The sequence below is a fragment of the Bufo gargarizans genome, unplaced genomic scaffold (assembly GCF_014858855.1).
Source record: "Bufo gargarizans isolate SCDJY-AF-19 unplaced genomic scaffold, ASM1485885v1 fragScaff_scaffold_483_pilon, whole genome shotgun sequence".
Taxonomy (NCBI): domain Eukaryota; kingdom Metazoa; phylum Chordata; class Amphibia; order Anura; family Bufonidae; genus Bufo; species Bufo gargarizans.
The window spans coordinates 239316-266200 of NW_025334124.1; the positions used below are offsets into that span (position 1 = coordinate 239316).

Consider the following 26885-nt stretch of genomic DNA (forward strand, 5'->3'; position numbering starts at 1 on the left):
GGCATAAGAAGATTGGTCACTGACTGGATAGTTTCCATACGGAACTTCTTTTGTCTTATGAAACGGTTGAAGAACCTCAGATCTATAATCATTCTCCACCCTCCGGTACTCTTGGGTACCAGGAAAACTGGGGAGTAGATACCTGTTCCCCTCTCTTGGAGAGGAACCTCTTCTAAGGCCCCCTTCTGGAAGTATTCTAGTATGTAACTTTCTAGAATCTTCTGCTTGTTGCTGGGAAGAAGCCTTGTCTGGACAAATTTGTCCAGAGGCCGGCTGCTCAAGTCTACCAGGTAGCCCTGAGAAATTACACGCAGGACCCAACTGTCCTGGATATGATCCTGCCAACAAGGTAGAAAATGTTGTAGGCGACCGCCTACGGGAATGTGGGGAGAAGGGAGCCCGAGATTTCCAGTCAGACCGGCTAAATACCAAGAGCCTCGAGGAGGCCCGCAATCAGAGCGCCGAGGACTTCTTGGGGGGTCTAGAACCCCGAGAGGATTTCCCTCCTCTACGGGAACCCCAATTCCTCTGGGGTCTGGGTTGCGGTTCCGCTCTGGAACCATACCCCCTGCCCCGACCACGAAAGGACTGCTGGGGAAGGGACTTGCTCTTCTTGTCCGACAGCCCCTCCATTATTTGGTCCAGCTCTGCACCAAAAAGTTTGCCGGGTTCGTACGCCATGGCACACAGATTGTGCTTTGAGGTCGTATCGGCCATAGACTTAGATGCCAGCTTCAGTTGTTGTGGAGCTGCGTCGCACAAGTAATCAATGGCAAGGCTGGCCGTCTTGCATGAGGCCAGAATGTCGTCCCTAGAGACCCCATGGTCCAGGTCAGACTCAATTTGGGAGAACCTTGTTTTCAGAAAATTCACCACTTCGGACGACGCAATCGCGACTGAGGCGGAGGCCGAGGAATAGGCGCGCCTAAGGGCGCAGTCCGCCTTCCGGTCCATCGGGTCCAACAAACTTGACCCGTCGTCTGAAGGGATCAGGGTCCTCCTGGATAATTTTGCAATCGCCATGTCCACCTTCGGGACAGGCCCCCAGGAAGATACCTGATCTTCCTTGACCGGGAACACGGCCTTAAACCTTTTGGTCAACACTGGACCCTTCTCTGGCTTTCTCCACTCTGTTTTCATCAGAGATAGGAGAGAATCATCCGCTTTAAAGGCCCTAGGCCCCCTAGAGGCAGAGGATGAGGCTTCCCCCGGGTCAACGTCCTGGTCCCCCGACCGGATGGATTTTAGTAGCCGCTGGGCCTTCTCCAGCGGGAAAAAATAGGAGAATCCATCCTCCTCGTCCGAGGAGGAGGCGGAACCTTCCCTCGCCTCCTGACCCCCCGAGACCTCCATCGCACGATGGGGGGAGGAGGGACGATGACGCTTGGCGACCAGGGCATTCTTCAGTTCCTGGATGGAGGCGTTGACCTGGGTCATGTTGGACTCCATGTACCCCTTCACCCAATCAACCACGTCGTGGACAGATGGCTCCAACTGGGGGATTGACTTGGCCCTACAGGGTGGGCAGCGGGAGAAGTCGTAAGAGTCCTCCAGGACAATCTGGCAGTCATGGCACTGCAGGTGGCGCCTCTTGCCCGCGGATTTCCTGCCGGGCTCTCGTTCTCCGTCACCGGTCGACGACATGGCTGAAAATTAAAGAAACATGAATTTAGCAAAATTCAAGAAAACAAAGCTTAATCGCAAGCTTCAGGATCTTTACCCAGAAGATCCTAGCAAGCTCTTATAGAAAGAAACAACGATTTTCAGCACAGAGGTAGCAAGACTCTCTAGCACCAAACACCAAACCACACTCAAGGTTAACAGCAAGCTGCGCTCCAGGAGACTGAACCTGGAGCTTCACCAAGTTTAAATAGGTTGTTTTGGCGCCAAAAAGAAAGTCCCGCCCACAAAGGGGGCGGGGTAATCTTAAGGGTTTATAACTTGGTCTAAAATGACCAAAATATAATTATGTGCCCCAGAGAGGGAACCTAAACATTCAAAAGGCCCCCCACGGCCCTAAATAATCAAAAAGAACAATCCCGGCAGCGCAGCAGCGCTCCGGAGGCAGACCCGGAAGTGACGTCACCCGACGTCACTTCCGCAAGATGGCGGCGCCCAGCAGAACATGCGGACGCCGCTACCGCCGCTCCAGCTGCTCCCGCTCCTACCCCGGCCACACCACCTGGCAAAAGAGGTAAGCCCAATCGTGATAGGGCTCAGTGCAGGAGCGGAAACTAGCCAAGGCCCGAGACACGTCCTCCGGCCGCATAGAAGGAGCGGCTTAGTTCCCAAAGGGAACAAAATATCAAAAGGGGGAAAAAAAATACACTCTCTCCACCCGAGGGGGGGGGAGTGCACCACCCGTCCCGTCCTGTCCGCAGGACAGAAAAAAACACGATAGCATGAGGGCTACGCCCCTCTTTATTGGGGGCAGGGAGGGCGTGTGCATGCCAGTGGTTTTTTATTTTGTTCATTAAAACTTCCACCTGTCCTAACCAGTCCACAGGGGCAGAATACCCCATCTGTGCCACTGGTTAGGACGTAAGGGAAGCAATAGTATTACTCCCCCCTGTAGATATGTAATAGTATTATTTCTCCCCCTGTAGATACGCAATAGTATTACTCCTCTCCCTGTAGAAATATAATAGTATTACTCCTCCCCCTGTAGATATGTAATAGTATTATTTCTCCCCCTGTAGATACGCAATAGTATTACTCCTCTCCCTGTAGAAATGTAATAGTATTACTCCTCCCCCTGTAGATACGCAATAGTATTACTCCTCTCCCTGTAGAAATGTAATAGTATTACTCCTCTCCCTGTAGAAATGTAATAGTAACGCTCCTCCCCCTGTAGATACGCAATAGTATTACTCCCCCCTGTAGATACGCAATAGTATTACTCCTCTCCCTGTAGAAATGTAATAGTATTACTCCTCTCCCTGTAGAAATGTAATAGTATTACTCCTCTCCCTGTAGAAATGTAATAGTAACGCTCCTCCCCTGTAGATACGCAATAGTATTACTCCCCCCTGTAGATATGTAATAGTATTATTTCTCCCCCTGTAGATACGCAATAGTATTACTCCTCTCCCTGTAGAAATGTAATAGTATTACTCCTCCCCCTGTAGATACGCAATAGTATTACTCCTCTCCCTGTAGAAATGTAATAGTATTACTCCTCTCCCTGTAGAAATGTAATAGTAACGCTCCTCCCCCTGTAGATACGCAATAGTATTACTCCCCCCTGTAGATACGCAATAGTATTACTCCTCTCCCTGTAGAAATGTAATAGTATTACTCCTCCCCCTGTAGATATGTAATAGTATTATTTCTCCCCCTGTAGATACGCAATAGTATTACTCCTCTCCCTGTAGAAATATAATAGTATTACTCCTCCCCCTGTAGATACGCAATAGTATTACTCCTCTCCCTGTAGAAATGTAATAGTATTACTCCTCTCCCTGTAGAAATGTAATAGTAACGCTCCTCCCCCTGTAGATACGCAATAGTATTACTCCCCCCTGTAGATACGCAATAGTATTACTCCTCTCCCAGTAGAAATGTAATAGTATTACTCCTCTCCCTGTAGAAATGTAATAGTATTACTCCTCTCCCTGTAGAAATGTAATAGTAACGCTCCTCCCCCTGTAGATACGCAATAGTATTACTCCCCCCTGTAGATATGTAATAGTATTATTTCTCCCCCTGTAGATACGCAATAGTATTACTCCTCTCCCTGTAGAAATGTAATAGTATTACTCCTCCCCCTGTAGATACGCAATAGTATTACTCCTCTCCCTGTAGAAATGTAATAGTATTACTCCTCTCCCTGTAGAAATGTAATAGTAACGCTCCTCCCCCTGTAGATACGCAATATTATTACTCCCCCCTGTAGATACGCAATAGTATTACTCCTCTCCCTGTAGAAATGTAATAGTATTACTCCTCCCCCTGTAGATATGTAATAGTATTATTTCTCCCCCTGTAGATACGCAATAGTATTACTCCTCTCCCTGTAGAAATATAATAGTATTACTCCTCCCCCTGTAGATACGCAATAGTATTACTCCTCTCCCTGTAGAAATGTAATAGTATTACTCCTCTCCCTGTAGAAATGTAATAGTAACGCTCCTCCCCCTGTAGATACGCAATAGTATTACTCCCCCCTGTAGATACGCAATAGTATTACTCCTCTCCCTGTAGAAATGTAATAGTATTACTCCTCTCCCTGTAGAAATGTAATAGTATTACTCCTCTCCCTGTAGAAATGTAATAGTAACGCTCCTCCCCCTGTAGATACGCAATAGTATTACTCCCCCCTGTAGATATGTAATAGTATTATTTCTCCCCCTGTAGATACGCAATAGTATTACTCCTCTCCCTGTAGAAATGTAATAGTATTACTCCTCCCCCTGTAGATACGCAATAGTATTACTCCTCTCCCTGTAGAAATGTAATAGCAACGCTGCTCCCCCTGTAGATACGCAATAGTATTACTCCCCCCTGTAGATACGCAATAGTATTACTCCTCTCCCTGTAGATACGCAATAGTATTACTCCCCCCTGTAGATACGCAATAGTATTACTCCTCTCCCTGTAGAAATGTAATAGTATTGCTCCTCCCCCTTTGAACTGGATAATAGTTTGTCCCTTCTTCCACTTCCGGTGACGCTTGGTTTGTAGCTCCTCCTCTGGGGCGTGTCGTCAGTGTTCCCGCCCGCGGCGCTGTGCATTGTGGGATTCGTAGGGGGCGGTGTGGAACGTTAGGCGCCATCTTGCCTGCTCTTTGTGGTGGGTCTTCTACTCACGGCCTCGGTCTCTGGAGTTTTTTTTTCCCCCGGACATATTCGTAGTCAGAATGGGAAGGAAGAAGAAGAAGCAGCTGAAGCCCTGGTGCTGGTATCCTTATTCCGTCTGGTAACCGTGCCTCACCCCCCCCCCTCCCGGGTAACCGTGCCTCACCCCCCCCCCTCCCGGATAACCGTGCCTCACCCCCCCCCTCCCGGGTAACCGTGCCTCACCCCCCCCCCCCTCCCGGGTAACCGTGCCCCATCCACCCCCGGTAACCGTGCCTCATCCCCCCCTCCTCCCGGGTAACCGTGCCTCATCCCCCCCCCCTCTCCTCCCGGGTAACCGTGCCTCATCCACCCCCGTCCCCCCTCCCGGATAGCCGTGCCTCACCCCCCCCCTCCCGGGTAACCGTGCCTCACCCACCCCCGGTAACCGTGCCTCGCCCTTCCCTCTTTCTGAATAACAGTGCCTCGCACTTCCTCCTGGATATCCGTGCCTCGTTCCCACCATCATAGTGTTTCCCCATAAGTCAGTTTATTGGCCTCATACCTCAGGACTACAGACCCCTGTTATATCCTGTATCCTCCTGTGATGTGTGTGCCCCCCACCTTCCGCCAGGCCCGAGCCTCGTACGTGCCCCCCACCTTCCGCCAGGCCCGAGCCTCGTACGTGCCCCCCACCTTCCGCCAGGCCCGAGCCTCGTACGTGCCCCCCACCTTCCGCCAGGCCCGAGCCTCGTACGTGCCCCCCACCTTCCGCCAGGCCCGAGCCTCGTACGTGCCCCCCCACCTTCCGCCAGGCCCGAGCCTGGTACGTGCCCCCCCACCTTCCGCCAGGCCCGAGCCTGGTACGTGCCCCCCCACCTTCCGCCAGGCCCGAGCCTGGTACGTGCCCCCCCACCTTCCGCCAGGCCCGAGCCTGGTACGTGCCCCCCCACCTTCCGCCAGGCCCGAGCCTGGGACGTGCCCCCCCACCTTCCGCCAGGCCCGAGCCTGGGACGTGCCCCCCCACCTTCCGCCAGGCCCGAGCCTGGGACGTGCCCCCCCACCTTCCGCCAGGCCCGAGCCTGGTACGTGCCCCCCCACCTTCCGCCAGGCCCGAGCCTGGTACGTGCCCCCCCACCTTCCGCCAGGCCCGAGCCTGGTACGTGCCCCCCCACCTTCCGCCAGGCCCGAGCCTGGTACGTGCCCCCCCACCTTCCGCCAGGCCCGAGCCTGGTACGTGCCCCCCCACCTTCCGCCAGGCCCGAGCCTGGTACGTGCCCCCCCCACCTTCCGCCAGGCCCGAGCCTGGTACGTGCCCCCCCACCTTCCGCCAGGCCCGAGCCTGGTACGTGCCCCCCCACCTTCCCTTAGCTCCTGTCCTGTGGGTGTGGGATAACTTTCTCTAACTGGCATAGCCCTTTGAGGCATCAGTGGACCAGAGCCTGTGGCTCACCTGTAGGGCCCCGTTCTGTGGGTGCAGTTAGGGTGAACTTCAGGGCCCTCCCGGTGCACCCACACACTACACCGCTCTGGTAATGCTGGGTGGTCCTGCTTAGGTCGGCAGCTCAGAGGCGGATGCAGTGCTACCTGCCGTGCCTTGTGGGACCCCCAGGGATGTGCTGTCTGCTCATGGCCCGGGAGCTGAGCCCGCACACCTGACTGCTGCTTCCATTGCTCCACTCACAACATGCAGTATCTTAGATGATTCAGGATCCTTAACTGGCTGCCAGGTACTGCAACCGAGACTTCGATGACGAGAAGATCCTCATCCAGCACCAGAAGGCCAAGCATTTCAAATGCCACATCTGTCACAAGAAGCTGTACACCGGCCCAGGCCTGGCCATCCACTGTATGCAGGTGAGCCCCGTCTCCCACCCGTCCCATACCGCGGTGGGGGTGCCGCGTCCGTCTGTGTGCCTGAAGACTGATCTTTTCTCTAGGTACATAAGGAGACCATCGATGCTGTGCCCAACGCCATCCCTGGGAGGACAGACATCGAGCTGGAAATCTATGGCATGGAAGGCATTCCTGAAAAAGACATGGAGGAGAGAAGGAGAATGCTTGAGCAGAAGACACAAGGTATGTCTGGCCAGCCACTGTCCGCGGCTTCTTACTGTCAGTCTTCTCATAATGCTGTGTGTTCTTCCCAGCTGATGGACAGAAGAAGAAACAGGATGACTCTGATTATGAAGATGACGATGAGTCCGGGCCATCCAGCGCGTTCCCATCTCAAATGCAGGCCCAGCAGGGGTACATGCCCGGTCTGCATGGATTAGCGGGAGCTCCAGGCATGCCCCCAGGTGAGCGCCCGGTCCCAGGTGCTGGTTCTCATAGTTTAGGCACGTGGTTGCGTGCTTCTGTGTGATTTTTAGATGAGCTCTGCCCATTGGTGTAATAACCCTGAGCTGTGTATCTGCTCTTGTCGTGTGCTAGAACCCTGTCCATACACAGACTTGGGCTTCTCTCACACTTGCGTTTGGTGTGGATCCGTCATGGATCTGCACAGATGGATCCATTCAGATAATACAACAGTCTCCATCCATTCAGAACGGATCCGTTTGTATATTCTTTAACATAAATGGATCAATGGTGCTTAAGATGGAAAGTCAATGGGGGGTGGATCTGTCTGGCTGCAAGCAGTGTTTTGGTGTCCGCCTCCGAAGCGGAACGGAGGCAAACTGAGGCATTCTGAGAGGATCCTTTTCCATTCAGAATGCATTAGGGCAAAACTGATCTGTTTTGGACCGCCTGTGAGAGCCCTGAACGGATCTCACAAACGGAAAGCCAAAATGCCAGTGTGAAAGTAGCCTTAGAGGTCAGAGGGGAGCTTGTCTGGCTATAGGACACACAGCAGCAGGTCAGTCTGATGGAAGTGACGGGATGGCGAGCCCGGTACAGTGCAGGACCTGACGCTTCCTTCTGTCATGAAATTCCTTACAAAGGAAGAAAAGAAGCCTCACAAAATCCCTGAGAGGATGATTGCTGTACATGGGGGTGATGCTCCTTCCTACCACAAAGTAAAGTTTGGACCAAACAGTTTAAATGGGGTAGGGAATCAATGATGCCCGTTCAGGGCGACCTGTGGAGCATGGTCGGGTCAGTCATTGTTCTAGGACAGTGGTGGTGAACCTATGGCACGGGTGCCAGAGGCGGCACTCAGAGCCCTCTCAGTGGGCACTGACGCCCTGGAAAAAGTCTATGGTGTACCAATATGCCTTAGGCCCCTTTCACACGGGCGAGTATTCCGCGCAGATGCGATGCGTGAGGTGAACGCATTGCACCCGCACTGAATCCTGACCCATTCATTTCTATGGGGCTGTGCACACGAGCAGTGATTTTCACGCATCACTTGTGCGTTGCGTGAAAATCGCAGCATGCTCCTCTTTGTGCGTTTTTCACGCACAGTTGCTAGGAGACTATCGGGATGGAGACCCGATCATTATTATTTTCCCTTTATAACATGGTTATAAGGGTAAATAATAGCATTCTGAATACAGAATGCATAGTACAATAGCGCTGAAGGGGTAAAAAATATATATATATATATATATATATATATATATATATATATATATATATATATATATATAATATATATATATATATTATATATATATATTTATTAAACTCTCCTTAATCCACTTGATCGCGCAGCCGGCATCTCTTCTGTCTTCTTTTTTGCTATGTGCAGGAAAAGGACCTGTGGTGACGTCACATGGTCCGTCACATGATCTTTTACCATGGTGATGGATCATGTGATGACCGGAGTGACGTCACCACAGGTCCTTTTCCTGCACATAGCAAAAAAGAAGACAGAAGAGATGCCGGCTGCGCGATCAAGTGGATTAAGGTGAGTTAAAAAAAAATATATTAACCCCTCCAGCGCTATTATACTATGCATTCTGTGTTCAGAATGCTATTATTTTCCCTTATAACCATGTTATAAGGGGAAATAATACAATCTACGGAACACCGATCCCAAGCCTGAACTTCTGTGAAGAAGTTCGGTTTTGGGTACCAAACATGCCGATTTTTCTCACGCGTGTGCAAAATGCATTACAATGTTTTGCACTTGCGCTGAAAAATCGTGCATTTTCCCGCAACACCCGTCTGAAAAAGGCCTTAGACTTTTCCTGCTATTCATCAGAGTAGGGCGCACTGAATGTGGGCAGGCTATTATAGCTAAATGATAAAGTATATGGAAGATATACTGTATTGGTATTCAGGGTAAATGTCTAGGTCGGCACTTTGCGATAAATAAGTGGGTTTTCGGTTGCAGTTTGGGCACTCGGTCTGTAAAAGGTGTTCGCCATCACTGTTCTAGCACATAGATGAGGCTTTTCTGTTGGCCCAGTTTCCAGGATCATCAATGATGTTCTGATGTCAGAGGTCAGTTCCCAGTGGAAGCCACGGATGCTGATATCTGAGCAACAAACCTCACCAGCAATTTAGCCAGGAGAATTTCTTCTTTGAGCAAATCCAGGAAACTGTATTCTCAAATTATTTGGGGGGATGAAACCTGGGTCTCAGGATCCCGAGTCCTTGCGGTGGAAGCACAAGGGGACAATTACTGAGATACCTCGAATGCGTTCCATGAGGCAGTCGGGAACGCTGCAGGAAGGTGTTGGTAGGTGCGTTGCTGCTTCGTGACAAATCACAAGCTGCTGTTGGGGAATGTGGTTTCATGGAGCTCAGCCACCCACAATTTGTCCCAAAATAGTTTAAATGGAGGAGCGCGGGTAAGGCAGCCGCACTGGGCGGGGGTCCGAGTGTCAGAACCTCACCCATCTGAAATTGATGACCAATCCTGAGAAGAAGTTGTCAATAGCTACGTCTTAGGTTTTATCCTGTATCAGATACAGATAAACCTGGAAGACCATACGGAACGGATTGTAAAAGAACTGGCGCGTCCATACCAAAGTGTGAATGAGCCCTAATGTCTACGAGGTGCAGAATACTGGGTCAAAGAGGGGCATTTATCAAGACTGGTGCTCCAAATCTACAAGCCGATGCCTCTAGCCCTCAGTGCGCCAGAATCTGGTGTCTGGCCGAGGGAAGCTCATGCATGACTGTGCCCCTCCGAGCTTTGGTAAATGCCCCCCATAGAGCCTGTGCTGCTGGTGACGGATCCTCTTACAGCTAGTCTTCTGTTTCTCTCAGGAATCCCTCCTCTAATGCCCACTGTGCCACTGATGCATGGGATCCCGCCTGGCATGCCAGGGATGCCTCACGGGTTAGTATCTCCTCTTGCTTTACTGTTTTGGTATAAAGCCATTTTCCTGGGTTTGACGCTTTCTCTCTTTTTTTCCAGGATGTTACAGATGGGTGGCTTGATGCATCACCATGGCCCGGGAATCCCCCCTATGATGGCTGGTTTGCCTCCAGGTGTGTGGATTTGGCTGGGAAGGTTCGGCTTCATGGTTAAGATCTCTTTAATAACGTGTATTCTCTACCTTTTAGGTGTGCCGCCACCGATGGGCCCTCGTCCAGGGATGCCTGCTATTACTCAGGCTCAGCCCATCTCAGCTCCAGGTGTTGGCAGACTTCCACCTCCCAGTACCTCTGCCCCATCCATGTCCTCTGTGCCCAAGCCACTATTCCCCAGTGCTGGACAGGTAAGAATCACTGAGCAGAGACGTATCCTGTGTTGTGACGCAGACCTTGTTTCTCAACCAGAATGGCAGCTAAACTGATGGCGGTAGTGACAGGGCTGTAGGACATGCTTCTGTGTCCCCTCTGTACATTATATTCCTAGAGATGGCCAAAGATAGAAGCCGTCGCTCTGTGTGAGTGTTGGGGTAACGAGGGGCGGCTCTGGTGGGCTCTGTGTGAGTGGGGTAACGAGTGGCAGTTCTGGTGGGCTCTGTGGTAGTGGGCTAACGAGGGGCGGCTCTGGCGGGCTCCGTGTGAGTGTTGGGCTAACCAGGGGCGGCTCTGGTGGGCTAACGAGGGGCGGCTCTGGCGGGTTCTGTGAGTGTTGGGCTAACCAGGGGCGGCTCTGACGGGCTCTGAGTGTTGGGCTAACGAGGGGCTGCTCTGGCGGGCTCTGTGTGAGTGTTGGGCTAACGAGGGGCTGCTCTGGCGGGCTCTGTGTGAGTGTTGGGCTAACGAGGGGCTGCTCTGGCGGGCTCTGTGTGAGTGTTGGGCTAACGAGGGGCTGCTCTGGTGGGCTCTGTGTGAGTGTTGGGCTAACGAGGGGCTGCTCTGGCGGGCTCTGTGTGAGTGTTGGGCTAACGAGGGGCTGCTCTGGCGGGCTCTGTGTGAGTGTTGGGCTAACGAGGGGCTGCTCTGGCGGGCTCTGTGTGAGTGCTGGGCTAACGAGGGGCTGCTCTGGCGGGCTCTGTGTGAGTGTTGGGCTAACGGGGGTGGTCTCCGGCGGTCTCTCTTCACTGCTTCCTCTCTTTGTGCTGCAGATGGGATCACCAGTCACCAGTTCCTCCTCGTCCTCCGGCTCCGAGGGCCTCTCTGCACCCGCTAAAGTGCTCTTTCCTAGTGCTGCACAAGTATGCAGGAGATTGCAGTATTTAGTCTCTGCTTCACATATTAACCCTTTGGACTTCTGTTGATTTACTGACAAGCTTTAAATAGTGGAAGTTGTTTGTTTTACACTGCAGTCTGAAGGGTTAATGCATGCGTTGCTTTTACTGGCTGTTAGTGCATGAATGTGTGCCTTCTAGTACATCCACTGACAGCCTTGGACTATTGGCTATCGCCCCCGGGACCGTTCGGAGGCTGTGTGAATTCCACCGTATTATGGCATGTGACTGCACTCTATCGACACCGTATCGGAGGTCCATGCCTCACTAGCCTGTAATACAGCCTTAAAGGGGTCCTCTCACTTCAGAGAGTGGCAGTTATCATGTAGCTGCAGTTAATACCAGGCCCTTCCTAATGTATTGTGATTCTCCATGTTGCCGCCTCTGCTGGCTTCATTCATTTTTCGATCTCATACATGACTATTTTCCATGGTTACGACCCTGTAATCCAGCAGCGGTGGTCATACTGGTCTGTTTGTGCTCCCACGGTCTCTGCTACCAGAGAGGTCGGTGCTGTTTCCTCTTGTATGCATGCATGGCCACCACAGGGTAGTCGTAACCATGGAAACGAGATGTATGTAATGTAATCGAATAAGGAATGAAGCCAGAAGAGGAGGCAACACGGAGAATACATTAGTGAAGGCCATGAGAATTGCCATCTGCTGCGGTCAGAGCACCCACTTAAAGGGGCCCTCCGGTTCTAGGAAAAAAACATTAACTGGGGAACGAACTGAGCACTTGTGTCATCTTCTCGGGCTCTGCTCCAACCAGCTGATGGAGCATTCAGCAGTCCACCACACTTAATACTTACACAGCCTTGGCCTCAGATTGGCCAGCACTGCTCGTGTGACTTCTGAATGCATCAGGTGGTCTGAGAAGTGGTGCAGCCATGTGGGATGGCCAAAGATCTGCAGCTGAAAAGGTTGTCGGTGAATTTTTTTTTTTTATTATTGAACCAGAGGGTCGCTTTAATGTCTCGGGAGGGAGATCCTTCTGTTCACACAGTCCATGGGGTTGTTTTTGTAAGTTCCTCTAGGTTTTGGGAGTTCAGTGCATGCTGAAGACGCTTGTGTTGGATTAGTGATCTTTGCTGTAGATGCTATCGTGGATTGGGACTGGTTCACCAGTCTGCTTAGTCTACCTCGTCAGCCGGTAGAGCTTACACTTGCAGTGTTGTGTGCTGGTCCGGTAGAGCTTACACTTTCCGTGGCGTATGCTGGTCCGGCAGCCGATAGAGCTTACACTTGCCGCGGCGTGTGCTGGTCCGGCTTACACTTGCCGCGGCGTGTGCTGGTCCGGCTTACACTTGCCGCGGCGTGTGCTGGTCCGGCTTACACTTGCCGCGGCGTGTGCTGGTCCGGCTTACACTTGCCGCGGCGTGTGCTGGTCCGGCTTACACTTGCCGCGGCGTGTGCTGGTCCGGCTTACACTTGCCGCGGCGTGTGCTGGTCCGGATTTACTCTGTACTTTGTCGCCTTAATCCTGGTTACTTGAATGTCTGGTTTCTCTTGGCAGGCTCCAGCGACAGTGGCCGGACCGGTGGGCACAGACTTTAAGCCCTTGAACAGTGCCACAGTTACAACATCAGAACCTCCTAAACCAACGTTTCCCGCTTACACTCAGTCAACCATGTCAACCACTAGCACCACAAATAGCACTGCTGCTAAACCGGCTGCTTCCATAACAAGTAAGCCCGCTACCCTGAGTACTACTAGTGCTACTAGTAAGTTGATCCATCCAGATGAGGATATATCACTGGTAAGTCCCGACTCTTTACCACATAATAACCGCCATACCTCTAGGACCCCGTGTCGCCTGTTGTGTAACCTTTGCTCTTGCTCATTGGCTGTACATTGTTAAATGCTGCTTTCAGTTGCTTTAGTGTGTGAAACTTTTTGCCTGCTCTAATGGATCCCCTTATGTTTGTATTGCTGTTTTTTTAGGAAGAGAAGCGTGCTCAGCTCCTGAAATACCAGCGTAACCTGCCTCGGCCAGGACAGGCACCCATGGGAGGTCTTTCAAGCCCTCTTGGAGCTATGATGGCACCACAGCCTGGCATCCCACCTCAGCAGCCTGGCATGAGGCATCCAATGCCCCCTCATGGTGAGTGTATAGTAATGATACCTGCCAATAAAGAGCAGATTTGCTGGTGAATAGGGAGAGTGAAGCTTCTATACTGTGCCCTCACCAGTCGGGATGCTTGAGAGCTCCGTACATTTATATATGACGTCTTAAAGGGGCCTCCCTGGTTATACTGTGTTATGGCATAGTGCTCAGTGATGTACAGAAGATCTCTGATGCGGCCGCTCCTTGAAGGATCAGTAAGTTCTGCTGTACACCATTGATATCCTGGAGAAGACTTCACCTGGTTTTTGCCCTTTGCCGAGCTTACGTTCTGTCTGTGGTATCTCCATCTCATGCACCCTTCTCTCCACAGGTCAGTTTGGGAGCCCGCACCAAGGCATGCCAGGATTTCACCCAGGGGCAATACCTCCCTTTGGACAAGCACCACCTATGGTCCCACAATTCCAAGGTGGGCCCCCTCGACCGCTGATGGGAATGCGACCTCCTGTCATGTCTCAAGGTGGCCGCTACTGACCATGCTGCACGATAAATAGGTTTGGAGATTAACCCTTTCTCACCTTGTGCTGTGTAAATAGCCGCGCTCCATCTCTCCCCGCATACCAGGAACTGTTGGACATTTCTTTTACACGGGGGAGGGTATTTTTATTTCTGGGGAGGGAGAGTTCAGGGACATGAGAGCGGACACTTTGCTGATGTCACAATTTATACTGTATGGCTTCTTTCCCATCTAGGTTTTTAGAAGTGGCGTATAGTAAATATGGTTCGTTTAATTGTGAAGGCGCCAAATACCACCACAAGGCAAGTTGTGTGACATTACTTTGCTATATGTAAGGTGACGCCTTCACAGCTCCTCCCAGGGCTGTTGGACTCCTGGTCCCCAACTATGGTTGGTGAGGGCAGTATCAGTTTGTTGTATCTGGATATCCTCCAACCTCTGTATTCACTTGCGCATTATGTAATAAAACGAGAGAAACCCTTCTGACTTCTTATTAATTGCCGGAGCTGCTCCAAGGTTTGTACAGTTGCATGTTCCACGCAGACGCTGCTCCTCGTCTACCAAGTAATGGCCTGCTTGCATGGAGTGTCCCCTCTAGCTGCACCTGTACTAACCTGCGTCCAGAGCGATTGCCTTCACATCCTGCTTTACAGATCCAGCTAGGGGCATCTGTGGGGAGGCCTCTGGCAGCCATTTTTACAGGTCTAGCTACCGTGCAGAAAGTGGGAGGACTGCATTGTGTTCAGAGGAGCTTTGCCTAGTGATTACATCTGTTCTATCAGTTTTGCATGTCTTTCACTCCAGTTACTGAAACTGTTCTAAAACCAGCCTTTTTCTTCTCCCCGTAGCACTGCCCTAGCACAGGCTGAGTCTGTGTTGCCCTGTTCAATCTGAGGCAAGTGGCATTTATTTTCTTCAGGGGCCCTCACAGCCTTAGCTGTTGGATATATATGTCCCCAAACTTGCAGCAAGTTTGGTGAAGGCCCCTGCCATTTTCTGTAATGTAGGGCTTCTGCTGGTTCAATGTTGTGTACGGAGAGTTGCTGCATTAAATCCCGGCCCCTCGGTGACCAGGCTCTGGCTGGGCAGTGCTTGGTGTTGTCAGTGCCACTGCTGACAGCACTGCGTACTCCATGGCTGCTTCAGACTCTCAGCGTTACTGTCTATGAACACAGCGCATTCTAGGCCATCACTGCCGCAGGGCCGTCTGACCTTGGAAGTCCAGGGTCAGGTTCTCGTGTGCTCTAGACAGTAATGTCTCCTGTGGCTCATGGTCTGTCCTCCAGATTTCAGGCCTTCGGTGTCACAGTTTACAAGGGATGTGCTGAAGCACGGATATGTCATGTATGTGCTTAATGTTTCATGCTCAATAAAGTTACCTGTGTGACCAGGACCAGCTTCTTCCCTCACTGAACCATCACACCCAGCATCCACAGCAGGTCACCCCTCTAGACTCTCCATGGTGACAGACCTGTAGTATGTACTGGGTCTGTAACTGCACAGACCCTGGGGTTCATAGGGGTTGTATGTGTCCTGGGGCCCATGTGGTGTCTGTGTGGGAGGCCTTGGCGCTTGCGCTGTGTGGTTTCTTGGCCTGTTAAATTAAAACTACTGTGGACAGGACTGTCCGTGTGTCCATACCAACCAGTTATCTTATAGTAAGCAGGATGTTCAGCTCTCGTCAAAAATTCCTCATTTCATCTCCGGACATAAAAAACACTTGGTATACCGTTAGGAGAGCACATTGGAGGCCCCCTAGTGTGTAGACCTGGAGGCCCCCTAGTGTGTAGACCTGGAGGCCCCCTAGTGTGTAGACCTGGAGGCCCCCTAGTGTGTAGACCTGGAGGCCCCCTAGTGTGTAGACCTGGAGGCCCCCTAGTGTGTAGACCTGGAGGCCCCCTAACCCCTTCCCGACATCCCCTGTACTTGTATGACACAGCGGGAAGTTAGTCCCTGACAGCTGCCATACACTCACTAAATCAGCAGCAGTGGTTCTGCTGCATCCACCGGCATCGGTGACAACACAGATGCCCGTGCATTAACCCTTTGTATGCTGGGTCACCACTGACCGCGGCATGCACAGGGTTTGTGGAGGAGGGGGGGGGGGGGGGGGCTGCGATAACTGGTAAGGCAGCCCTATGCCTTAAATGGGTGTCCGAGCCTACCCACTATGGAAGCCCATGAGATCCAGTCCCAAGGATAAGTCTCATAGGCATGCTGTCAGTGTATTACAATGACTGGCAATACATTACAATACACAATGCATTGTAGAGGGGAACAGACCCCTGAAAGGTAATGTCCCACAGTGGGACAAAAATAAGTTGTCTGTGTTTGATAATTAAAAAAATGAAGTTTCCAATGGGGGAAAAAAAGCACCCTTTCCCCTCATCAAGCCCTATACAATAATAAAAAAAAAAATGAAAATAGACATAAGTATCTTCATGTCCGTAATGACCGGCTCTATAAAAATATCACCCCAGGGATCAGCATCCTCTGCGCACTGCAGATGTTCTAAAACTACGAATCCCAGCATGCTCCTTTAACTTCTATGGGACTTACAAGAACAGATGAGTAAGGGTGCATGCTGGATGTTGTAGTTTCAAAGCAGCTGGAGTGCCAAAGGTTGCTGATACCCTGTCAGATGAAAGGCATAAAAAAAAACTGTAGTAGGGAGCGATCAAAAAGTACAATGTACCACTGAAAACGTCAATTCATCCAGCAAAAAATAAGCCTCCACACAAGACGATCGCCAGAAAAATATGGCTCAGAAAATGACACTGCATTCCTTTAAAAAAATACTTAGTGTAGAATTGGTACAACGTAAAAAAATTATATAAAATTGGTTTCTCTGTAATCGTCCTGACCAGCAGAATGAAGGAAACGTCACTTTAACCGCACGATGTTCGCTGCAATGGCAGAGTCCTTCTCTTTATCCTGCTTCCCAAAAAGATTGATAAGTGATAAATCGTATGTGACCAAAATAGAAGCAATGTTGACCTTGAAGAGCGAAAATTAAAATGTATGGTTGTCTGAAAATGGCTGCACTGGTGCCTGTAAACCGTTGCACCAAAATCTGCCCTCCAAAAACCATATGGCGCTCCTTCTCTTCTGATTCCTGCCGCGTGCCCAAACAGCAATTTACCACCACAAATGGGCCGATGCTGCTTTCAGGAGGAAACGTTGACTTCATCATGTAAATGCAGTTAATACCAGGCCCTCACCTACTGTGTTCTTCCCTTCCCTTATAGATTGTAAGCTCTTGCGGGCAGGGTCTCTACCCCTAGTGTACCAGTCTGTTAATAGTTTCTTGTACTTCTATGTTTGTGTAACCCTGGCTGGATGTACAGGAAATGAATGGCCCTTTAAAATAAATAATGTATTGTGCTTCTCCATGTTGCCTCCTTTGCTGACTTTCATTTTTCCATCCCGTTTGAACAAGGCACGTTTCCTTGGTTACGACCACCTTGTATTCCAGCAGCTGTGGTCGTGCTTGCACACTATAGGAAAAGGCAGTGACCGTGGGAACGCACACAGGCTGGTGCTTTTTCCTCTACATAATAAATGCAATTTGCTAAAGTGAGACAACCCCAACTTGGGGTGCTTTTTCTCCTGTTACCCCTTGTGAAAATGAAAATTGGGGGCTTATGCAGCATTTTATCGGAAGAAAGCCAAGTGTTTCTAAATTCTATGAAAAGCCTGTGGGGTCAAAATGGCCTGTACACCCCTCAGTAAATTCCTCGACGGTGTAGTTTCCAAAATAGGGTCACTTTTTGGGCATTTCTACTGTAGAGGTACCCTTTTATTTTATTTTTTTATTGTGCATTCAAATGTGACATGGTACCCAAAAACCATTCCAGCAAATTCTGCCCTCCAGAAACCACATGGCGCTCCTTTCCTTCTGAGCCATGCAGTGTGCCCATACAGCAGTTTGAAGAGAAGGCTGTGGTCCGTGCTTCAGTGTTCACCAGCTTTCCATTCACTTCTATGGACGGCTCCTTCCTATACACTTTAACAGAGATCTGTCCCATAGAAGTGAAATGGTGAGCAGGTAAACAGTGGTGGGAAGGCTGTGCTCACACGGAGCACGGCATTCTCTTCATCAAGCTGATCGGTGGGGGTCATCAATATTAAAAATCCCAGAAAACTTCCTTAAAGGGAACCTGTCACCGGTATTTTGGGTATAGAGCTGAGGACATGAGTTGCTAGATGGCCGCTAGCACATCCGCAATACCCTGTCCCCATAGCTCTGTGTGCTTTTATTGTGTATAAAAGCCGATTTGATACATATGCAAATTAACATGAGATGAGTCAGAGCTTGAAAATATGACTTTCTCTGGTCACACAATTTCATATGTATCAAATTGCTTTTTATTGTGTAAAAAAAAAAGCACACAGAGCTATGGGGACTGGGTATTGCGGATGTGCTAGCGGCGATCTAGCAACCCATGTCCTCAGCTCTATACACAAAATCCCGATGACGGGATCCCTTTAACTCGTTTATGAGGTATCCTTATCTGTCTTACGAGCAGAGAAATTCAGATTTAGAAAAAGGCTAATTTTGTGAATTTTTCCGTATGGACAACAGGTACCATCTCACTATTTTTCTTGTGCCTCTTTTCCCGGAATCACAATTGCCATAAAAAATTTGAATCAGTGTTTTCTTTTCCTCAGCAGCAGCCATGTCTCCCCGACCCTATGTTGCTAGTGCACGTTCATCAGTACAGGGAGTGTGGCCGTTTTATTGGAAGGAGCATGTTCTCAGTAGTATACAGATCACCAGCCAGCTGTAGTACTGTGACAGTATCAGGAGTGGTGCACAGCTTGTAGTACTGTGGCAGCACCAGGAATGGTGCACACCGGCCAGCTGTAGTACCAGTAGTAGTAAGGGCTCATTCACACGAATGTATGTGGTCCGTGCATTGGGGCTGCAATTTGCGGTCCCCAATGCACGGAGGACGTTCATAAGGCCTCTGGGACGGATCCAGACCCATTCAACTTGAATGGGTCCGCATCCCTCCGTTCCACAAAAAAATAGGACATGTTCTATCTTTTTGCTGTACGGAAGAACTTAACCCCACAGACGTTACACTGTATGGGGGGCCAGCCTCAAGGAGACGTTACACTGTATGGGGGCGGGGGGGCCAGCCTCAAGGAGACGTTACACTGTATGGGGGCGGGGGGGGGGGGGGGGCCAGCCTCAAGGAGACGTTACACTGTATGGGGGCGGGGGGGGCCAGCCTCAAGGAGACGTTACACTGTATGGGGGCGGGGGGGGGCCAGCCTCAAGGAGACGTTACACTGTATGCGGGGGGGGGGGGGGGCAGCCTCAAGGAGACGTTACACTGTATGGGGGCGGGGGGGGGGGGGGCCAGCCTCAAGGAGACGTTACACTGTATGGGGGCGGGGGGGGCCAGCCTCAAGGAGACGTTACACTGTATGGGGGCGGGGGGGGCAGCCACAAGGAGACGTTACACTGTATGGGGGGGGGGGGGCCAGCCACAAGGAGACGTTACACTGTATGGGGGGGGCCAGCCACAAGGAGACGTTACACTGTATGGGGGGGGGGCCCAGCCACAAGGAGACGTTACACTGTATGGGGGGGGGGGCCCAGCCACAAGGAGACGTTACACTGTATGGGGGGGGGGCCCAGCCACAAGGAGACGTTACACTGTATGGGGGGGGGGGGCCCAGCCACAAGGAGACGTTACACTGTATGGGGGGGGGGCCCAGCCACAAGGAGACGTTACACTGTATGGGGGGGGCCAGCCAAAAGGAGATGTTACACTGTATGGGGGGGGCCAGCCACAAGGAGACGTTACACTGTATGGGGGGGGCCAGCCTCAAGGAGACGTTACACTGTATGGGGGGGGCCCAGCCTCAAGGAGACGTTACACTGTATGGGGGCGGGGGGGGCCAGCCTCAAGGAGACGTTACACTGTATGGGGGCGGGGGGGCCAGCCTCAAGGAGACGTTACACTGTATGGGGGCGGGGGGGCCAGCCTCAAGGAGACGTTACACTGTATGGGGGCGGGGGGGCCAGCCTCAAGGAGACGTTACACTGTATGGGGGCGGGGGGGGCCAGCCTCAAGGAGACGTTACACTGTATGGGGGCGGGGGGGGGGCCAGCCTCAAGGAGACGTTACACTGTATGGGGGCGGGGGGGGCCAGCCTCAAGGAGACGTTACACTGTATGGGGGCGGGGGGGGCCAGCCTCAAGGAGACGTTACACTGTATTGGGGGGGGGGGGGCCAGCCACAAGGAGACGTTACACTGTATGGGGGGGGCCAGCCACAAGGAGACGTTACACTGTATGGGGGGGGGGCCCAGCCACAAGGAGACGTTACACTGTATGGGGGGGGGGGGGGGCCCAGCCACAAGGAGACGTTACACTGTATGGGGGGGGGGCCCAGCCACAAGGAGACGTTACACTGTATGGGGGGGCCCGCCACAAGGAGACGTTACACTGTATGGGGGGGGCCAGCCAAAAGGAGACGTTACACTGTATGGGGGGGGCCAGCCACAAGGAGACGTTACACTGTATGGGGGGGGCCAGCCTCAAGGAGACGTTACACTGTATGGGGGGGGCCCAGCCTCAAGGAGACGTTACACTGTATGGGGGCGGGGGGGGCCAGCCTCAAGGAGACGTTACACTGTATGGGGGGGGCCAGCCTCAAGGAGACGTTACACTGTATGGGGGGGGCCCAGCCTCAAGGAGACGTTACACTGTATGGGGGCGGGGGGGGCCAGCCTCAAGGAGACGTTACACTGTATGGGGGCGGGGGGGCCAGCCTCAAGGAGACGTTACACTGTATGGGGGCGGGGGGGCCAGCCTCAAGGAGACGTTACACTGTATGGGGGCGGGGGGGCCAGCCTCAAGGAGACGTTACACTGTATGGGGGCGGGGGGGGCCAGCCTCAAGGAGACGTTACACTGTATGGGGGCGGGGGGGGGCCAGCCTCAAGGAGACGTTACACTGTATGGGGGCGGGGGGGGCCAGCCTCAAGGAGACGTTACACTGTATGGGGGCGGGGGGGGCCAGCCTCAAGGAGACGTTACACTGTATGGGGGCGGGGGGGGGCCAGCCTCAAGGAGACGTTACACTGTATGGGGGCGGGGGGGGGCCAGCCTCAAGGAGACGTTACACTGTATGGGGGTGGGGGGGGGCAGCCACAAGGAGACGTTACACTGTATGGGGGGGGGCCAGCCACAAGGAGACGTTAATTGTTATACTTTTGTCATATTTTTCACCATTTCGGGTGTCTAACTAGTCGATTGACTTCTAGTAACAACAAAAACATTACAGAGTTAATTCTGTACCAGAACGAGTGGTTTATAGTAATCGTGTGCATCATCTCCTACTAGAAGGTGTATTGCAGGCTGTAAGCAGAAGTGTTGGTGGTGCTCCTGTCCCGCGCTGCGCAGCCTCGCCTGTCATCTGATTCAGACGTCAGTGGGTGGAGACTGCATTATGGGAGCCTACGAGGAGGAGCCAGGGTAGCCGCTGCGGGCAGCAATTGGTACGGAATCATGCTGGGGTGGGCGGCCGCGGATGCACATGACCGCTTCTATAACGTCACAAAATTCCGCGGTATTAGGAAACAGCGATATCGCCATATCCTAATACCGCAGTATACCGCCAACACTGGTATATCGCCCAACCCTAGTTTGGCTTAAGAGGTACGGTGCAGACCGGACTGCCGCCCCGACAGTATTCCTACTCTGGGGGCATTGTATAGATAATACTACTGTATGTGCCACGTGTGGCCTCTCATCACTCACTCAATGCCAGTTGTCGCCCAGCTTTTCCACACTGTTGGATTTCAAGTCCTACCTAGTTATTTCTCACCAGCGTAAACACACAGTCCTCGCTCCTGTTGCCGGGGGATTTCACTGCCCAATCTCTTTGCTCTGTCTCCAGGAGGCGGGGTTGTAAAAATCTGTATTTAGTGAGCTTCCCCTAGGGGCGGCTGTATGATCTGTATGCGGTGAGCGACCCCCTAGGGGTGGCTGTATGGTCTGTATGCCGTGAGCGACCCCCTAGGGGCGGCTGTATGCCGTGAGCGACCCCTAGGGGCGGCTGTATGATCTTTATGCCGTGAGCATAGTGCATACTTGCCTGCATTTGTGTTGGTAAATTTGGGGCAGTCAAGCACTCCAGAGCGGGGATAATTACTGTAAGGCCAGGACTGTTGGCCATGCTGGTGCAGAAGTGGGTTCGCCTCGGATCGTGCTGGGTGGGGGGGTGTTCGGGGCGCACGTTTGCTCCTCTGTTAATGCCTTTTATGTTTCTGTTAATTCAGCCGGTTACTGGTAGAGAAGAGCTCGCAGCGCGCTGCCAGTACAGGTTAGTTGTCATCTGTAAGTACTCTGTGTTTGTACATTTCTCTTTTAACCTGCACTGTCTCTGGGCGTGGCCTCTCTGTAACCAGCCCTGTAGGCCTCATATCTGCCACTGCTTTGCTAACCTGTGTGCATGTTCCTGTGCTGTGCCAGTCATACCCCCAGGTGCCCCGGCTGCTGCCCTCCTCCTGGGGCTCAGAAGTTACAACCGCCTCCATCTCTGTGAAGTAGTGTCTGGTGAATGTAGACTGCAGGCTGCGCTCATCTCAGAAGTCTGTCACCCCAGCCGGGGCCCCTGGTGTGCAGTCTGTTCATTCTCATCCTGTGCTAGGTGAGTGCCCTGTACCCCTCCAGGTGAGGTGTCCGCTCCAGGGAAGACATACCATGTGCACAGGTGCCCGGAGGTAAGGGGGGTCACCCTTCCACTGTCTAGTAGATGGGATGTAAGTGTCTGAGATCTTCTTCAAATTCATAGCTTCCAGTTCATGGCAAATTGTAAGGGCACAGAGACTCTTCAGGAACGACAACTGCATTAGGATAATATGCCCTGAGGTCCTGTCCCCCAGAACCTTGATCTCCATGAAGAGTGGACATGTGGAACAGGCTGGGCTTGTGTACAGGGACGTGAGGGTGGTGGTTGGGTGTTGGTGATGTGTACAGGGGAGTGAGTGGGTGCTGGTTGGGTGTCAGTGATGTGTTCACTTGAATGGAGTTTAGCCGCGCCCAGGCCGGTTGATACTAGTTGTGATGTCACTGGGCCAGGAAACGGTGAGAAGGCCGCGGAGCTGCCTTCTCAAACAGCTGATCGGCGGGATACCGGGTGTCGGACCCCCACCAATCAGATGCTGATGATCTATTCAGAGGATAGATCATCAGTTTAAATTAACTGCAGAACCCCTTTAATGAATATGTCAATAATATAGTGATATGCAGTACCCAAAACTCGTCACTAGATGGCACTAATACAAAGACCAACATATACACGTACCTCTCAAACATAAAATGTAATGCGATCTGTCTCGACCAGTCATCAGATATAAAACTCAATGTTAACAATAGATACGAACCCTTGCTCTGCACAAAACTATGACAAATCTCGGATATTCGGGTAGGATTGTCACATAACTTATAAATTATCAAGCCTGGTATTGACTATGGAACGAAATTATTCCAATCGGAGAGTTCCTCAATATTTAGATCTTTTATTCAGTAATATGCATCTTTACTGAATAGTATCAAAATTGATGTAGCACTTTTAACAACTATACATCCACCATAAAACGGGGAGTTTTCTAAATATTAGGCTAATTTATATCAACACCACACAGAATAAAGTTATACGTTACCCGAGAATGCAGATGATGTGCAGACACTAAGGGAAGTCGGCTCCAAAGACTGTTCTGGTCATTGGGATCTTTCTCCTGGGCTTTGTTTCTGTGTTTTTCCCTGTTCCCCCTGTCTGTCTTCCTGTTGCTCACCTTTTTTCCTCGCGTGTGTGTGTGGGGTTTATGATCACAAACTTATCAGTTAGTCACACCTTCCTAACTTGGAGTTTTCCAATCATTGTTGGCTAGGCGTGTACATATGATAATGACGGTGATGTCATTGTATTACCCAAAATGCATTTCTGCTGTTGGTGTAAAGTTACTAATTTACCCCTATGTGACAATATTACCTAAGCTATTAGTAAGGGTTAAATATCCAAGTTTGACTTTCTCACATTCTATACAGATGACATATGGAACCTTAAGGCCCCTTTCACACGGGCGAGTTTTCCGTGCGGGTGTGAAGCGTGAAGTGAACGCATTGCACCCGCACTGAATCCTGACCCATTCATTTCTATGGGGCTGTGCACATGAGCGGTGATTTTCACGCATCACTTGTGCGTTGAGTGAAAATCGCAGCATGCTCTATATTGTGCGATTTTCACGCGACGCAGGCCCCATAGAAGTGACTGGGGTGCGTGAAAATCGCATAGCATCCGCAAGCAAGTGCAGATGCGGTGCGATTTTCACGCATGGTTGCTAGGTGACAGTCTATTCACTGAATTATTTTCCCTTATAACATGGTTATAAGGGAAAATAATAGCATTCTGAATACAGAATGCATAGTAAACTAGCGCTGGAAGGGTTAAAACAAAATAAAAGATGGTTTAACTCACCTTAGTCCACTTGATCGCGGCCCGGCATCTGTCCTTTGTTGAATAGGACCTGTGGTGAGCATTGCAATAATTACAGGACCTTTGATGACGTCACTCTGGTCATCACATGGTATACGTCACATGATCTTTTACCATGGTGACGTACCATGTGATGACCGGAGTGACGTCATCAAAGGTCCTGTAATTATTGCAATGCTCACCACAGGTCCTATTCAACAAAGGACAGATGCCGGGCCGCGATCAAGTGGACTAAGGTGAGTTAAACCATTTTTTATTTTTTTTTAACCCTTCCAGCGCTATTTTACTATGCATTCTGTATTCAGAATGCTATTATTTTCCCTTATAGCCATGTTATAAGGAAAAATAATACAATCTTCAGAACATCAATCCCAAGCCCGAACTTCTGTGAAGAAGTTCAGGTTTGGGTACCAAACATGCGCGATTTTTCTCACGCGAGTGCAAAACGCATGACAATGTTTTGCACTCGCGCAGAAAAATCGTGCATTTTCCCGCAACGCACACGCCTCTTATCCGGGCCAAAAATATGACGCCTGTGTGAAAGAGGCCTAAATCTGAGCTTGGGAATTCGTTTTTTTACACAATAACTATCTAAAACACGGACTTTGTAGTGCCATCTAGACTTTACCCATACTCCAGATTTATGTACCAATAATCATATAATGAACCTTGTTCTCACAGATATATCTGTGCCTCCTCTGCTACTCTAGACAGACTCATTAACACTGTTTATACTTAAACTGTTTTCATCTTACTCTAGGAATGTATGCGTTCCTATTGAGAAATATATATAACAGACATAAATATCCTTCATAATATTTAATATACAGCAATACATAGGTCCTATTGATTTTCTTATACAAAAACTAAGGTTGATTATACGTGTATATAGATATTACAGATTTTCTGCTTCATTAATAGATGCCAAACTGTAGAGGTAATTAGCACCAGCTGCGTCTAGAAAATATCCTTATCTTAGTAATCTATAAGGAGACAAGAATGCCTCTTCTCAGACTGGTACATCCATGAGAAGAAATCTTATCATTTCCATGACCCTCTCTTGGCCATCTTATAACAATTTGGCCTCTTATGGGTCTAATGAAATCCACTATAATAAGGATTTTTAGATATAAATATTATTTACTTATGAAAAAGCACAACAGTTGGGTGTCGGGCTGGTGTACAGGGGAGTGAGAGGGCGCTGGTTGGGTGTCAGTGATGTGGTCAGTGGAGTGAGAAGGAGGTGGTTGAGTGTCGGTGATGCGTATCGGGGAGTGAGGGGGGGGGGGGGTTGGGTGTTGGTGATGCGTACCGGGGAGTTGGGTGGGTGTTGATGTGTACAGGGGAATGAGAAGGAGGTGGATGAGTGTCGTTTATGCATACAGGGGAGTGAGGAAGACGTGGTAGGGTGTCAGTGATTCGTACAGGGGAATGAGAAGGAGGTGGTTAGGTGTCAGTGATGTGTACAGGGGAGTGAGAGGGCCCTGGTTGGGTGTCAGTGATGCGTACAGGGGCGGTGGTTGAGTGTCGGTGATGTGTACAGAGGAGTGAGGGAGAGGTGGGTGTTGATGTGTACAGGGGAGTGAGAAGGAGGTGGTTGGGTGTCGGTGATGTGTACAGGGAAGGTGGTTGGGTGTCGGTGATGTGTACAGGGGGGCTGAGGGGAGGTGGTTGAGTGTCGGTGATATGTACAGGGTAGTAGGTGTGAGAATAAGTTTGTGTGTCGGGGAGCAGCGGAGGGGGGGCTGGGGGGGTTTGTACTCTGCTCGCTGTATTGGATGTTTAACCCCTTCTTTCCACAGGTCAGGAGCTGTTTCTACAATCTGCTGTCTCTCGGACTGTACCTGACCACTGCCACATGTTGTCCTAGAAATGTGGGTGCACTGAACCGGTTTAAAGAAGGTAGGGGAGTGGAAGATTACTCTCCCTATGGACCTTAAGTGAGTTCATTATGTAAAGTGAGGACCCCTTTAAAGATATGAGTGTGGAGTAAGGATCATCGCGTTCGGTAGGAGAATATGGTCATCGTAGTAACATGAAGCAACGGTGCTGGAACCAACCACTGTCCTTCCACACGGATCTACAGTGACTGCAGCGACTGCTCCTCTGGTATGTGGAGATCAGTAGAGCAGTGGAATGTATGTCACAAAGAGACACTATCTTTACCCCTGTAGAAGGGGCAGTGCTGTAATTACTGGTCACATGGCTCCATGCTGCCTTCCTGCTGGTACGTGGCCAGTGGCCATTAGTGTTAATGTTCCTGCTGCCCAGTGTGTGTGAATTATGAGCAATAAACTTCAGAATCTTAATGTGTTAATTGTAAAAAAAAAAAAAGAATTAAAGAAATCTCATCCCCCATGAAGTTGTCTGGGTCTTGGCGACCTCCCTATCACTTGTCAGTTACAACCTACATGGTCAGTAGCAGAACTGGACACTGGAAAGTGGTCACACTGCCAGAATCCCAAACATGGAGG

General features: G+C 50.8%; 1 protein-coding gene across 6 annotated transcripts; it reads left to right on the forward strand.

The window, feature by feature from the left end:
* The first annotated feature begins 4745 nt into the window (after positions 1-4745).
* Positions 4746-17349, forward strand: LOC122922568 (BUB3-interacting and GLEBS motif-containing protein ZNF207-like). 6 transcript variants are annotated; one of them, XR_006387142.1, is made up of 12 exons: positions 4746-4899; positions 6506-6632; positions 6716-6854; positions 6926-7075; positions 9936-10160; positions 10236-10390; positions 11189-11278; positions 12827-13069; positions 13255-13414; positions 13749-13929; positions 14128-14194; positions 14741-17349. XR_006387142.1 is itself a non-coding variant. In XM_044273224.1 (11 exons), the coding sequence occupies exons 1-10, from the start codon at positions 4859-4861 to the stop codon at positions 13907-13909; spliced, it is 1491 nt and encodes a 496-aa protein (XP_044129159.1). In that variant the 5' UTR covers positions 4746-4858; the 3' UTR covers positions 13910-13929; positions 14128-14374. The 6 variants fall into 6 exon arrangements, 5 of the variants coding, with proteins under 5 accessions (XP_044129159.1, XP_044129161.1, XP_044129158.1 ...); XM_044273224.1 differs by lacking the exon at positions 14741-17349 and having other exon boundaries at positions 14128-14374; XM_044273226.1 differs by lacking the exon at positions 14741-17349 and having other exon boundaries at positions 9936-10008; positions 10087-10160; positions 13749-14374.
* Positions 17350-26885: the final 9536 nt, after the last annotated feature.